The 15,956-nt window shown below is 33.8% G+C and overlaps 1 protein-coding gene across 1 annotated transcript; it reads left to right on the top strand.

Moving 5' to 3' along the window:
- The first annotated feature begins 5,737 nt into the window (after positions 1-5,737).
- Positions 5,738-8,108, top strand: LOC131027976 (NAC domain-containing protein 22). Its single transcript, XM_057958078.2, has 3 exons — positions 5,738-6,267; positions 6,580-6,839; positions 7,358-8,108. The coding sequence occupies exons 1-3, from the start codon at positions 6,099-6,101 to the stop codon at positions 7,745-7,747; spliced, it is 819 nt and encodes a 272-aa protein (XP_057814061.2). The 5' UTR covers positions 5,738-6,098; the 3' UTR covers positions 7,748-8,108.
- Positions 8,109-15,956: the final 7,848 nt, after the last annotated feature.

The following is a 15,956-nucleotide window of genomic DNA, read 5'->3' as shown; positions in this document are numbered from 1 at the left end:
TCCTCAAAATCTAAACCATCACAAGAAGTGTGATCATCATGTGTAGAATCATCAAATGTGAAATCATCATCATCAACAAAATTTGAAAAGGAGTATAACTGAGATGCATGATCAACCACCCCAGTTGCAATGATAGCTCTAGTCTCCATGTCTCTAATGAAAACTGAGTCAGGTGTGAACTCCACAACTCTCTTAGTTGCGCCATGTGTGATTTGATAGATAGAAAGGAGATTGTTTGTCAAGTGGGGTACACACAACACATCATTGAAGGAGTTATCCCCAATGTCAATAGATCCTTTCCCAATCACATCCATGTATGTATGATTGCCCATCAAAATCTGTGGCATGGTGCAAGGCTCAAATGTAGAGAACATAGACTGCAAAGATGCCATATGATGAGAAGCCCCTAAATCTAGAAGCCATCTCTCTGAATCATGAATGATAGTAGCACATAGAGATTTTCCTTTTCTTGTTCCAAAAGAGTGAGTCTTTCCACTTGTAGAAGCCATGAATGCTTGCCCTTTTCCTTTTGAATGTGAGGAAGTGGAAGTTGATGAATCATCCTTCTTGTAGACTTTAGGCAAATCAATGTTACGCTTTTTGATGATATGTGTGAGCTCATCAATCTTCTTAGAATGGCAATGATGTTCCTCATGACCAATCTTTTTACAATAAGCACAAGTAGGTCTTTCCCTCTTTGGTGAATTATCTCTCTTGGAAGAGGATGAATCTCCTTGATGTGGAGAAGATGGTGCTTTTTCCTTGGGCTTTGATTGCCATTTCTTCTTGTTTGAGTTGTCCTTTCCTTGATTTCCTTTGTTCCCTTGATTTGCCACTAATGCTTGAGACTTAGAAGAAGCCTTAAGAATGCCCATGCTTATCAACTTAGTTTGTTCCATCATCAACATTTCATTGAAAGCATCAAATGTAGGCATTTTGTAGCTTGAACCCATTGTCATCCTATGGGTTTGGAAACTAGAAACAAATGCTGCATATTCTTGTGGAAGTTTGCCTATCAAGTTGAATATCAATTGAGTATCCTTCTTATCAATGCCACAATCTTTGAGTTGTGCCCTCAACTCATTTGCTTTAGTGACATAATCTTGTATAGTATCAAAGTTCTTGGGATCCAACATGGTGAGATCACTATCAATTTGATATCCCCTAATCTCATCAACTTGACCATACAAGTCTTGAAACTTTTGCCAAGCATCCTTGATTAGAGTACATTTCTCAATATGAAAAATGAGATCCTTTGATACATACTTTCTTAAGGTACCAATTGCCATGATATTTTTAGTGAGCCAATCTAAGTGACCAACTGGATCAGCCTTAGGATCAGCTAGAGCAACAATAGTTCCATCAATGTAATGAGTGAGTCCTTTTTCCATAAGTTTACTCCATGCATCAATTTTCCAAGTAGCATAATTATGTGGAGTTAAGAGAGGAAACTTAGAAGAACCCATAGCAGCAAAAAGGAAAGAACACAAGAGCACAAAAGCACAAGAGACACCCCCCCAAATTCAATCAATCAAAGTACCCCCCCAAAAGTGATGATTTTGGCACTTTATACTTAGTGCGATTACAATGAGCCACTTGCAAAACAAGGCAAAGTGGACTTATGATGCAAATTTTACAACTTCTCAAATGAGATACAAGAGACTTCAATCAATAGTGCAATGAATCTAACTGAGATTCAAGCAAATATACAAGTACCAAGAGAGCCAAAAATGGCCTAAATCTGAAAGTACAATTTCTACTTACAATGGCATCAATCTGATAGCATCATGTGAAAGTAGACGAAAAAATACGCACTTTCAAAAAAAATGGCACCTAAAAAGGAGGTCGGATGACCCCAAACGAAGCCTCTGAAGTTGCAAAAACTGGGATTACTCAGGGACAGTCACCAAAAAATGCATTTTCTGAAAAATCCGTGCATCAAAATCAAAAAATTCTTTCACCACTACGGAGAGCACAAAATTCTAGCCCATTTCAAAAAAAATTGCACCAAAAAAAGAGCAAAAATGAGCAAGTTATGGCCATTTGAAGTTGAACTGCAAAATCAAAATGCAAATGAGAGGGGGTCCAAAAATTTTCAAACCCTGCTGATGTGGTGCTGATGTCAGCAAGTCACGTGATTAAATTTGACGGCCGTATGACCGTCACAAAAACTTCGCCCTATCTGCTGACTGGACGTCCATACTGTACAGACGAATGATGTGGCACTGTACGGATAAGCTACGTGGCGCATTGACTGTGCAAGCCGTACTGTCGATGTGGTGTACGGAAAAGATGACTGTACGTATGGATTTACCCACGGGCCAGTGGCCGCCTGCCACGTGGCAGATGCGGGTTCGCCGGTCTTCGTTGACTGGATGAGCTACGTGGGAGCCGGCGCGGGTCTCGGTCTGCGAGAGCCGTGCTGGTGGTGGTGCCAGAGCTAAGTGGAGGTCTGCGGGCGCGCGGTGCAGGCCGAGGGCACCGGGAGGTGCAGGTGGGAGCGGCCAGCGGCTGTCAGCAGGTACGTGTCGTGCGCTGCAGAAGACAGGGTACGGGCAGCGACAGAGATGACGGGACGCGCAGGTCCGTACCTGCAACCTGTGGGGTCACAGGGGGGGGGGGGGGGTCTGCAGACCCCCCAAAAAATCCCTTTTTTTTGATTTTTTTCGATTTTTTGATTTTTCAAACAATTTTCAGAAAAATAAATTTTTTTTTTGAAAAATATATATAAAAATTCGAAAATCCGTACGATTATGACAAAATTGGAGAAAAATTTTTTCTCACCAAAATAGGTCGAATTTATAACCAAAATTCATGGAAACGGCCTTTTGGACGCAATGACGGGGTCGGATCTGGTCTAGGACACCTCCAAAAGATGCTGCTCCTCAAATCTGCCTCTTGACATCACAATAATGCCTCTTCAAGACGAATCAATGAAGCCCCAATGGCTCTGATACCATGTTAGATTTTGCCAAGATCAAGGGGTCAATGAAATGTACAAAATAGAGACACAATATAAGACAAGAATAAACTGTATTCTCATCAATGGAAAATGATCAACAATCAACTGGATTATCACCAATACAATGAATAGAGGCCTGCTTATATAGGCAAGGCCATATGGATGTATGAGCACACAAATATGACATGTGGCTCAATGAGAAACAAGGGTAGGTAGGAAATAGGTGTGGGTAGGTAGGAGAAATAATATAATATTCTACATGAGGTGGATCACCCACCGAAGGTGGAATTATCACTCCACAATAAGTAGATATGATAGTGTAATAACAAGATCAACACCATAAAGGGTGGAATTTCTCCTACACACACTATCCCAATGTGGCATAGACACCCAAGTGTCTCATATCCAAACTACTATGAAATGCATTATCCTAAGTAAACTTAAGTAAGTGTAATAATATCCATGATGAATAATTATTTACACCAACAATATGCACTATATCCGAGAGCTCATTCAGGAGCAAGTCATTGATTTGCAGTATTGTCCTACAGCACAGCAGGTTGCTGACATATTCACCAAACCTTTCACCGAGAGTAAGTTCCAGCAGTTGCGAGCTCTCTTGGGGGTGCGGGATGTGTCATTAGGGGGGGTCAGCTGACTTCTCCTTCCTCACTTATGGGGGGGACTTTTTCCTCTTTGAGGTTTTGTCCTTCTTCTTTGAGAGTCTTTTGTACATTCATCTTTCTTTTGGGGGGGAGTTTTTTCCCACTGGGTTTTCTCCCTTTCTCTATTTGTGAGAGATTGCATTGCATAGTATTGCTTGCATTTGCATATTGTACATGGGTACATATCATGGCCTAGTAGCCGGGACCCATCTTGCATTGTTGACTTGAGTCTTCATTCCCCTAAGTGGCACTTAAGGGGGGGTGTTGGTGTAAATAAATATTCATTTTGGATATTATTACACTTACTTAAGTTAACTTAGGATAATGCATCTCTTCGTAGTTTGGATTTGAGACACTTAGGGAAGTGTGCACATAGGGATAGAGCTTGTAGGAGAAATTCCACCTTTTGTGGTCTTATTTTGCTGTTACACTCCATATTCGGTGGGTCATCCACCTCTTGTGGAATATTATATTATTTCTCCTACCTACCCTTAGTATTTCTTACCTACCCTTGTTTCTCATTGAGCCACATGTCATATTTGTGTGCTCATACATCCATATGGCCTTGCCTATATAAGCAGGCCTCTATTCATTGCATTGGTTAATCTAGTTGATCATTTTGCATATTGATGAGAATACAGTTTGTTCTTGTCATTCTATTGTCTCTTTTATGCTTTTCATTGTGCCCTTGATCTTGGCAAAATCCTACAATTAAGAGTTTGGATTTAAGGTTCTAAAGGGATGAGCGATTAGATTTTTAATAGTTTAGTGTTAAAGTTTATAATTTATGCTTTGGAACTAAGAGTATATTATTTAAGGTTTAAGGTTAAGTAAATTAAGAATTAAGTTTTTAATGTTTTATATTATTTCTATTGTTGTTTCTTAAATAATGGTGGAGTGCACACTATGCTACCACTACAAAAAAAAAATTGTGACTTAAAATAGAGAAAAACCTTATTGAGTAGGTATTAGAAACCTTATAATTTTAATGTTTGAAGTATTTAATTTAATTATATATTCATTCATTGCATCCACATATTTAGGGTTTGGATGACTACACCTAGTTGAGTGACTAATGAATAGCCAAAAAAGTATTTTAGAGGAAAATTGAACATAATGCATTCACATTCTATTATTTTTATAATATTATAATATGCTTACATTATGGATTAGAAATGACATGGTAATCCTAAGTTATAATGCAAGTGTATTATGTAGACAACTAGAAAATGCTATACATTATGTAATATTTTAATAGTTTGTATAATAGGAGCATGTTATAACCAATAATATGAAATATTTTGTAAATATTTAATTATAACCGATAATTAACAAGTCACTTGGAGGATTTTCAACATTTATATAGTGCCACTTGTCCTCAAATGAGACAAGTGGCACATTTCCAAGCAACCTTTCATCTCCGTTCATTTCTATTTAATCCCTCATTTTTCCTTCACAATCAACCATGCTCATTTGCATAGTAAAGTCATAATTACAAGTAAATTTAAGATTTTTTTAGTGCATTACTAATTTATCATTGTTTTTTAAAGTTTTACATTTTTTTTCCCAATTGTATTTTACTGGAGCTTCAATTCTATGAACCTTAAAGAATTTACATTAAACTATTCACAAATTAAAAAAATTGACACTTTTACATTTTTTTTAAAACGTAAAACGAAAGACATTAGAATGACTAAACCGTCATAAAAAATTCATATGACAAACAGGGTGACCGTCAAATTCAAGGCCTGGGCTTGATAATAGTTTAATTTAAATTGTAGTTTGCATTTCAATCATTTTAGATACATGATATCTATTGACTTTTTCTAATATCTATTAACTTTTTCTATTGACTTTTTCTAATATACATATAATTAAAATATCTATACCATTACAATATCTTCTTTATATGTACTTGTGGACCTATTTCATTAACCAAAACAATAATGTGTAGTTATGAAGGGGGATGAAAAACTTCTTTCGTATCTTCTGACGTGGACTAAAATCCAAACGATTTCTCTTTCTGACAGCTATTCTACGAGCATTTTTTTCGTCATCTTGGGAGTCAAATTCTATTCAAATGGACATGACAATCTAAATAGACTACGGCCGTGTGAACACATTGACCAAATAAAATATGTTAGCATCTTATTAACGTTTGTTTCATATTAATGAATGCCCGATTTTCTTGCCATTTTGCTTTTGACCCAGTTCAAGACTCAGGTCATTCTGTCTGTAAGTACGCGGGATTGACTGCAACCATGGAGAATAAGTTTGTATCGTGGTCGGCTTTCTTCCAAGTCTGAATCTCTGCGTGTGGGACACTCTTACAACTCTTTTCCTTGTTACTCTCTCTACATGGGAAGGAAACTTCCACTACATTCCCAAGCTTCTTGATTTCTTTACTTGATAAAGTGGAGCCAGAGAATTACATTTCATTGCAGAAGTTGAAACTAAATTGATTTGTAAAGATGGAGGGCAGATTGCATGGAGAATTTGATCTTCCAGGGTTCAGATTCCATCCCACAGAAGAGGAGTTGGTGGGCTTCTATCTCAGGAAAAGGATTCAAGGTCAATCGTTCAGCTTTGATATAATTGGAACGTTGGATTTGTATCGTTATGATCCATGGGAACTCCCAGGTATTCATCCCACTTTTCTTATGTGTTTAATGAGTTTATGGATTTATATGTTCCAAAACGAAGATTTGGATAACATGAATTATATAGATTTTGATATTCTAAATTGAAGATTTGGATGATCTAAATCATAAATAATGTATCCTTTTGAGTTGCCCTAAAAAGTCAATGGAGGAATCTGTTCTTTTTCTATTTTTTAGGGTTGTTGAATCGTTTAAGATTTGTTTACTATTATTGGGTATACTTTTTTCTTTGAAAATTCAATTGGGTTTATCAGCTGCATGGTGGGTTTTGTTTTTTGAATCGTTGTTGTAGATCTTTCGTTTGTTGGAGAAGGAGAATGGTTCTTCTTTGTTCCCGTTGATAAAAAATGCGCTCAATCCAGAAGAAGCAGACTTACACGGTCTGGTTATTGGAAGGCTACTGGAACAGACAAACCAGTTCGAGATACTGAGTTTCAATGTATTGGGCTTAAAAAGACTTTGGTGTTCTACAGAGGGAAAGCCCCAACCGGAGAGAAAACAGACTGGATCATGAATGAGTACAGAATGCCAGATTTTCGCCGTGCAAAAAAGGTGTTTGTTTTTAACAATTGAACAGTTTCTTTCTTGGCTTTCTTATGTCAGGAAATAACTTTTTCTAGGTGACTTTCTTGTGACAATTCTGAGTTTTTCTTGCTCAAAGAATGACATCAGATTTTTACATTTTATAATGAATAGATGTACTTTGTTTTTGAATTTAGTCGCGTAAAATTCATTTGTATCAATATTTTAGATCACACTTCAAGATCTTTCATCAAGATAAAAGAATTGCTGTAGCCTAATCTATCATCAGAATAAGAAAACTGTTGTAAAAAAAAAATGATGATAGATCATAGAGTGTGATCTGATTGATACAAATAAATCTTACATAAAATGATAATAGATCATAAAATGTGATCCGATTGATACAAATAAATCTTACACAACAGAATTTAAAAACACAACACATCTTTTCTTAAATTTTGACAGGGTGCATGCCCATCAACCGTTTTTTAATTGTGAAGCTTCTAATCAGTACATAATGCTCAACTGCTTTTCTACATTTTTTGCAGAAGGATCTAGTGTTGTGCCGCATATACAGAAAAGCCACTCCTCAGAAAACATTGGATCAGCGAGCCATGTCAGGGGGAGGAGAAAACCCCATAAAATTTTCAGCTGCTTCAAATTCCTTTGATTATCGCCATGATTTTAACCTGATGAATCATGAAACTGGGCCCATGGGTGGGGGATTGCCATATTTGAATAAGACTGATGGTGAAGACCTAATGGAGTACATGAGTCCATTCAAAGACGATAAAGTGAAGTTACCAGAATTGCAGGTACCTATGGTGTGTGTGGATAAGTTGTTTAGCCAGTCCAATATGAGCCCATGGATAGACAACACATCATGGACACCTTCCATCCTGCTGTGCACTCCCAAGGGAGAATGGAATAACAACTGAGGTTGGGTTGCCACAACTGTTTCTGCATTTTCTTTTCTCTAGAACCTACCATGCAAATGGAAATGAGTCCTTGGTTTTCTATAGATTTTCTATTTTATATACCTATGGTTGAGGAAGTGAGGTCTATAACTGAGCACCTTGTGTTGCTAAGTTTTCCAGATCTAGTTGAAGCTACATTCGCCAAATAAAATTTCCAACCTAAAAAGTATGTAAATGTCACTGGTTCTAATTTTAGTTTTGTGTCTTCATTAAAGTACCTTACCCAGCACCTTGGGCTGATGCTTATATCAGTACTCTTCTATATATATATGATTTGATATTTTTCTCATTCCAAATGATAAAAAGGTTATAAATTGTATTATACTTTTTTTTTCTTTCTTAATGATATTTGTCGATTTAATCATTATATTGTGAAGTTCGTTTTATAATTAAAACATGAACTTTGGAAAAGAAAAAAGGAATTTGGGAAGGAGAAATGAAATGCATATATTATTACATGTCAATTGAAAGGTTTTGATCAAATTAAAAATGCATCTTTCATAAACAGACTTTATTTGGCTTGAAAACCCATAGAAAGAATAGGTTTTGAATTTAAATGACACTTTGTTAATTCTATTATATTTTAACAATAAGATATTTTTAATCTTAATTTTAAATAAGGTTGAATTTATGAATATTGATAGATTTCAAATATTTATGATTCAAGGATTAATTTGGTCTAATGAGAACTAAAGAAGTTATGTTTTGAGCCAGTCACTCTTGGATAAGGTATGTATGCTTCTTTTGTAGCACAACTAGATGCCTTGTGTAAGAAGTACGAGGTAGTACAATATTGCTCTAACCCATCTATAGAGTCATATACAGATTGTTGGCATCACGGACTATAAAAGATCCTTTCCTTTTCTATTTGTCTTCTTTAACTTCCTAAAAGATTGAGTTACATGAAGAAGAAAAGATGTTTGTATTCAAAAGTATATACAGTTACCTTTTTTTCATTTTCTTTTTTGAATGTATAGATTCCCTTTAAAAGTAGAAATTGAGTAGTTTTTTAAAAATTATGTATATAATATATTTATTTTAAGTTATATAAAAAATTCTTCCTTCAAAAATTTCATTTCAATTTGTCCTTTTATATGGAATTCTAATTTTTTTGTTGAAATTTTTTTATATGTAGATTAATACTATAATGCATAAGAGTACCATTAAAAAATAGTAGAATGCAAACACTTCAATAAATATATAAATAAATAAAAAAAAAAATGAAAAAATATAATGTACAAAAAACTTTAGAGAAAGCCTAACAAATGATAAAAATGTATGTTCTTGTACTATACAATAAGATATTCTCCTTGTGTCATCAAATAACATCTTCAGCGCATTTGAATATGTACCTATATTTCAACACCATACTAGATCCTATCCAAAGCTGATCTAAAAGTCAAATAGTAGAAGCTAGACTATTAGGGTTGTCATGCTTCCATTTTACTTACTTGTTGAGTGTCTAGAATCATGAATTCGTTAGATTTTCCTATTTTTTAGAGGAAAAAAGTGTATTATTGGCTAAGGCATATGTGGTTTTTTTTTGAGACATTTCATAGAATGGTTTTGGTGAATTAATTATTTGTAATTATTATACAATAAAATAAAAAATTAAAAGTTTAAGAATAATATAAAAATCATGAAAAATATATATATATTATTTTGTTATTAAAACAATAAAATATCTATTTATGGGAAGAATGTGAAATATGAATGTTTTTGTTATTTGAGTTGTTTGTTTTGATATGAGTTATTTCTTACTCTGAGTCCCATTTACAAAATAGGACCCAAAACATAATAAAAAAAAGAAGATATTTAAATAAACATGGAACTTTGAATAAACACTCTTTAGTCAAAGGTATATGTCATCAAAACCTTTGGTTAAATGTATAACCTTTGACTCAAGTAGACATCACCTTAAGTGGAGGCATTTGAAAATGTTCTAAATTAAATATTTTCTAAAAACTATAGGACCATATATATTCTACACTCACCTAGCTTTGAACATGGAGACATCAATGACCCATGAACAACAACAAAAAAGGCCCACATATATGTAAAAGTATCTACTTGGCATTTTTTAGCTACTAAGAGTTTAAGTGAAAATGGTTTATAATTTTTTTTACATAAGTAATTTTCATTTTATAGTATTTTTTAGGCTAGGTTTGTTAGCAAAACATTTGAAGGAGACAAACTAGAGTTCTATTCCCAAAGAAACTTTGCTAGTTGTGGTATACAACTACAAACTCAATCCATATATGTATTTTGGATTTGGTTTAGATACTTAATCGAAAAAGAAATATCATACGCAATATTAGGAGAATAATCATATATTTTTATATTACTATCTCAATATGTAAAGTACATTCCTTATATCTCCTTTATGTTGTATCTCTATTCTTCTCTATTCTATCCTAATCTATATCTCTCTCTTATCTTGTCTATTCTATCATAATCTCTATCTCTCTCTTATCTTACTATCTACAAGTTTTATTTTCTATTAGGGATGCAAAACTTAGAGGGTATCCTTATAAACTAATCTATCTCTTAAGTTATCTATTCTAGAGCCCTTTTAGCAAATTACACCCTTGTTTCTCTAGACCGATGTTTGTATCTCATTTTTGGTCAACATCATCCCATCAACAAAACCTTCACTTGTCCTCAAGTCAATTACTTTGTCTAGTATCTCAACGATAATGTTTAAACCTGACACCATTGACATAAAATTGTAGTACTTGTCTTTCTAGTGTCTCTAACCTAATGACTCTAAACTCTAACTTATCATTTATTTAGTAAGGAACAAGCCATCAAACTTTAAGTTTAACTTTCTTCTTCAATTTTTTTTTATCATAGAGGAGGACTATGTCTCCAAGTTTGAATTGTTTTGTTCTTAAATTTTGGTCATGACATGCATTTTCTCTTCTTCTTTTTGTTAGGAGGTGACCTTTTGTAATTTTTCTAGTTTCTCGATCCTTTTTTTGATAGATTCATCTTGTGTAAGCTAGAGAGTAAGTGTTGTCTAGAGGTTATTGACAATAAAGTTGATAGGTAATGTGGCTTCTAGTCCACATACTAGTTTAAATGGTGAATGTGTAGTGGCCCATTTATAGGTGGTTTGGTAAGCCTAAAGTACTGATAGTATTTAATGTCCCAGTTTGTTATATTGGAATTACACATTTTGGGTAGGGTGTTTACCAAGATTTTGTTTAAGGCTTCATTACTCCCATTATCTTGTAGATGGTAGGGGGTACTCTAGTTGTATGTACTCATGAAATTAGTCAAGAGCCTCGTGACAGTATTGTTGATAAAATGCTTCCCTTGGTCATTTGTTATACTTAGGGGACAACCAAATCGAGTGACTATTTTCTAGTAGATAAATTTAGCATTTGTGTATGTTCTACAGACCTTAGTGGGTTCAACCTCTACCCATTTGGTTAAGTAGTCCACTTTAGTGTTGATAAGTCTTTCTTTGGATGCTTTAGATGGAGGGTCAATTAAATCTATGGAAACATTAAATTTACATTCCTAAGTTCATCTGATGCATCTTGCAAGTGGGCTACTTGGTACATCTCCAAGGACTAGTCTCTCCTCAACTTAACCCATAATGGGCGCTAGGATAGGTTGTGGGGATACCTTGGGTTATAAAAAAATTTGATATTTAAATATCTCTTCCATCTTCTCAATCTAAGTCTCCCAATGAGTATGATCTTATTGAGAAATTATGAGTTATTCCCACTAACATCTTCAAACTTATCCAGTTTATCATAGAATTCTTTAGGAAGCTCTACAAAATATTCTATTGGCTCATGCTATATCAAATGATATAAATTCTTTGATAGATTGTACTTATTTTGATACATTGAATATTGGTTTCTATCACTATGAGTTTTCTTCTCTTAAGTACAAAATCAATCTAATCCCATGGTGATAATTATTTTTTGTAAATGGTATTGGTATTAAATAAAATCTTATTGGTAATGATTTTTACTGAACAATGTTTGTAGTGTCAATCGATTACCTAAATCAATATTGATACTCTTTCTAGAACATTTTAATCTATTCACGCGTTTGATAATGTTGGTTATCAAGCTCCAGGTACTATCATACTAAGTTTACAAGGCTGAGACTCATTATTCTACTCATATCAATATATGTAATGCTAGGTATTTTACCATATAATATAATGGATTCAAGGCATGGGTGCAATACTATCTATATTACATCAATTTCTTAAATTTGTTCATGATAATAAAGTAGTAACAATCAAGGGTGACTCTAATTTTTTTACTACTATTAATTATTTGAAGTGAGTTAGTATTTAAATTTTACTACTTTCATTATCTCCTAATAATTTGATACAATCCTTTAACGATAATGCATAACTTGGTGATGATTGAGGCACATTGGAGTTTATATCATCCTTTGTAGGAGAATATAAAGTTAACACTACTCATTTTGATATCTCCAATATACCATTGACATATCATATGAAAGATGAAATACCATCTAGTTTGGTAAAAATGATATGTGCAATTGTACTTATCACATTATGTATGACATTGACATTGAATTCCCTTGTGTTTCAAGAGTTGCAATCATGTTATTCTCAAGGACTCACCATTATTTAAAAAATAGATTATAAAAGTAAAGGCTGTGGACATAAGGAGAAAGGTCTTAATATTTTATTAGAGAAAAAATTCACATGACTCAAATACGAGCATTTAATTAGGGGTTGATTCCATAGTGTGATGGTTAAGTGATGGTGTTGTTGTGGTCACCAAGGTTCAAACCCCCATTGGGCCATTGTGATCATAGGATTGTTCCTTCATCGATCCAATATTATTGTGTGTTTGAACCTTAGTGTTGTTGTAATTGGTGTTTATCCTAGGTGCTAGCATTCATTCTAGGTCACTTAGTACACATTCATGCCTATTCTCCTTACTTTTGTAGGGTTGGTATTATTATGGTCTTTGTGCCTCTACTAGGATACCATGCTCACAATTTTGGACTATTGTGTGTTCATTCCATGGGTGAGGTACTCATATTGTGGCCACACCTAGAGGAGGCAAATATTTTTATCCGTGTATTTATCAATAAAAAAATATGAGCCTTGAATAACATCATTCTAAGTCTAAATTTAAACATTGGTTAAAATATAAGAATGATATTTACAAATTCTTGTTTGTGAACTATCACTCATCTAAAGATTATTTCAAATAGAGTAGAATCTAATAAGCCTCCACTAGATGCTTTTTGTATGGATGAAGCTTTAGTTAATTTATTAGGGACATATTCTAATCTACCTTCTAACCTTCATGATTGGTAAGTGCACAAAGATGGGGGACCAAAAGAAGGTCTTAAGAGGCCACTTATTTTTTTAAATCAAGAAAGATTGACCTTGGATGTGTAATTGAAGATAGGTACACTAAAAAAATTGAAGATGCGACAAGAACAACAGTTGTAGTGCTGTGAATATACTTTATAAACTACTAATTTATTTTAAAACTGGTAGAGATTAATGGGTTTAAAAAAGGGGGGTTAATAGTTAAAGAGGTTCTATTGTTATAAAGAAAGACATAAGATAGTGTTTGACATTAACCCCCTAAAATGTTAACTTTTTTTTGTTTAGTATTTGAAAAATTGATTCGGCCAAAAAATAACTTAACCCCATGTAGTTCATGCCAATTGTTTTTGCTAGTTTTTAATGAATATACATTTTTTAACTAATTTTTAAAGTGGCCACATCTTGAAAAATAGAAAATTGTGTACTCTCATCCTATATTTTTGAAAAATAATAAAAATAAATTAGTTTTGAATGCATGTAGAATGGGGTCTAGCTTTTCAAAATATAGTTTAGTTCAAATCTTGATGAGCAACTAAAAAATGAAACCATAAGTACTATACATTATAAATTTTTGACAAAAATGGAGACACTAGAAAAAAAAATTAAAGATTGAAACCTTACCTTATTTAAACACATGAAAAAGATTACATGGTTAGAAATATACGAGAGAGCTAAATGTTATTGTACATAGTATTTTTAACTATTTATTGAAATATATGAAAATGTAGTGGATACCCCATTCGACATTGTGTCTTTTTTCTAAACTTGTCTCTATTCATTGAATTTAGTTAGTCCAAGCCTTCGGGTTGGATGCCCAATGAAAATATAAACATAAGGTTTGAATTTTTCCAAAGTAGCATTATTATGGAAGCACATTATAAAGTGCTCATGTTATTGAAAAGAAAATTGTGTTCCACATTCTCAAAAAAATTCTTCATAGAAACATGAGTGCTTAATAACACAGTCTTTTTTTCTATGAATAAAAGCACACTCCTCTATCTCTTTCTCTCATTCCCTACATCTCTCTAATGTGCTCACATTTTTGTGAAGATACAAATTCTTTCTCATTCCCTTCCTCATATATTTCTTTCCCTCTATTCTCTTTCAATTCCTATTTATACATGGATGTCTCTCTAGACCTAGGGTTAAGGGTTAAAAGTATTGAATTTAGGGTTGAGGACCTATAGGATTGATATTTTAAAGTATAAAATTTAGAGTTGAGGACCTATTGGATTGATGATTGAGAGTATAGTATTTATAATTAAGGATAAAGAGTATATGGTTGAGTGTTGAGAGTGGAGTATTCAGGGTTTAGGGTATAGGGTTTATGGTTAAGAGTACATCATTTAGGGTTGAAATTTGAGAGTATTTAGCATTGAGGGTTGAGGGTTGAGGGTTGAGTGTATAGAGTTTAGGGTTGAAGGATTAGAGTATATAATTGAGGATTGAGGGTATGAGTTGATAGTATAGGGTTTAGGATTGTGGTTTGAGAGTTTATCATTTAGGGTTGAGGGTATATGGTTGAGGGTTGTGGGTAGATGGTATAGGGTTTAGATTTGATGGTTGAGTTTATCTAACAATTAGGGTTGAAGGTATAAGTTTAGGGTTGTAAGTATATTGTTTAGGGTGAATAGGGTATAGAGTTTACGAATGAGGGTTGAGGGCATAGGGTTTGGGTTGAGGATTGAGGGTATAGGGTTTAGGGTTGATGATTGAGGGTATAGGGTTCCAGGTATATAATTTATGGAGCTGAGGGTTGAGGGTTAAGGATTGATGTTACAAGGTTTAGGATTAAGGATAGATGGTTTAGGGTGTAAGACCTAGGGATCTAAGGGTATACAATTTAGAGCTTATGGTTGAGTGTAGAGGGTTTAGTGTTTAGGGCCTAGGGTTGAGGGAATTGTTGGAATCAAGGAACACTAAGAGGGGGTGTGTGAATCCATTTTCTACAATTTTATACATTATTAACTTGTTCCTTAAACAACTTAATGCAGATGTACAAAATAAAGATGAAAACACACAAAGTAAATATCCACAACACCATAACACCAAGATTTTATACGTGGAAAACCATAGAGGGATTGAGACCCACAATATTAATATACTCTATTAGAAGTATATAAATATTACATAGGGGAATGAACATGAATTCAGACACATTTCCTAGAGCTCACTGCTAAAAACAACAAAGGGCTATAACCCCAAAAGGCTCATATCCTTACAAAATGATTACAAAAGATAATTGGAATCTCTAAACTGAGAAACAACATATGCAAATGCCAAAATACAATTCCGGTTAAGCATAGAACACTTAATCTTACATTTCTTTACTATACTACTTTGTTCTACTATTTTGCTATATTTCGGAGCACAAATCCTTTACTTGCACATGTGAAACTACACACAATATTTCACAAATACTTTTTACATAACCAACGATACCAAAAATGATCATATCCATTGGTCTTTTATATTCACAACATCAAATTAGGTCTTTTGCATGTCAACTTCAAGAACACTATACAGATGATGAAATGCATATAGAAAGTTAGCTCAATCTGAACTCCATACCATATGCATACCAAAAATAATTGTCCACATGCTTCCCACATGTCAAATAAATATCCTCAAACACAAATAAAACTACCAAAACTACTTCATAAAATCTTCATAATGATTATTTACATGAGACTACTGATGATCACTGTTCTATCCAAAAACCTATATACCGGATCTTCCAACTTACACGAAAATCACCACCAGAGTCTAGGATTCTGGAATTGGGTACTCGATACATCTAACTATCTTCCTCTATCTCCACAATAC

This window comes from Cryptomeria japonica, chromosome 5, assembly GCF_030272615.1.
Source record: "Cryptomeria japonica chromosome 5, Sugi_1.0, whole genome shotgun sequence".
Lineage (NCBI taxonomy): Eukaryota > Viridiplantae > Streptophyta > Pinopsida > Cupressales > Cupressaceae > Cryptomeria > Cryptomeria japonica.
This window is presented reverse-complemented; position numbering and strand designations above follow the sequence as displayed.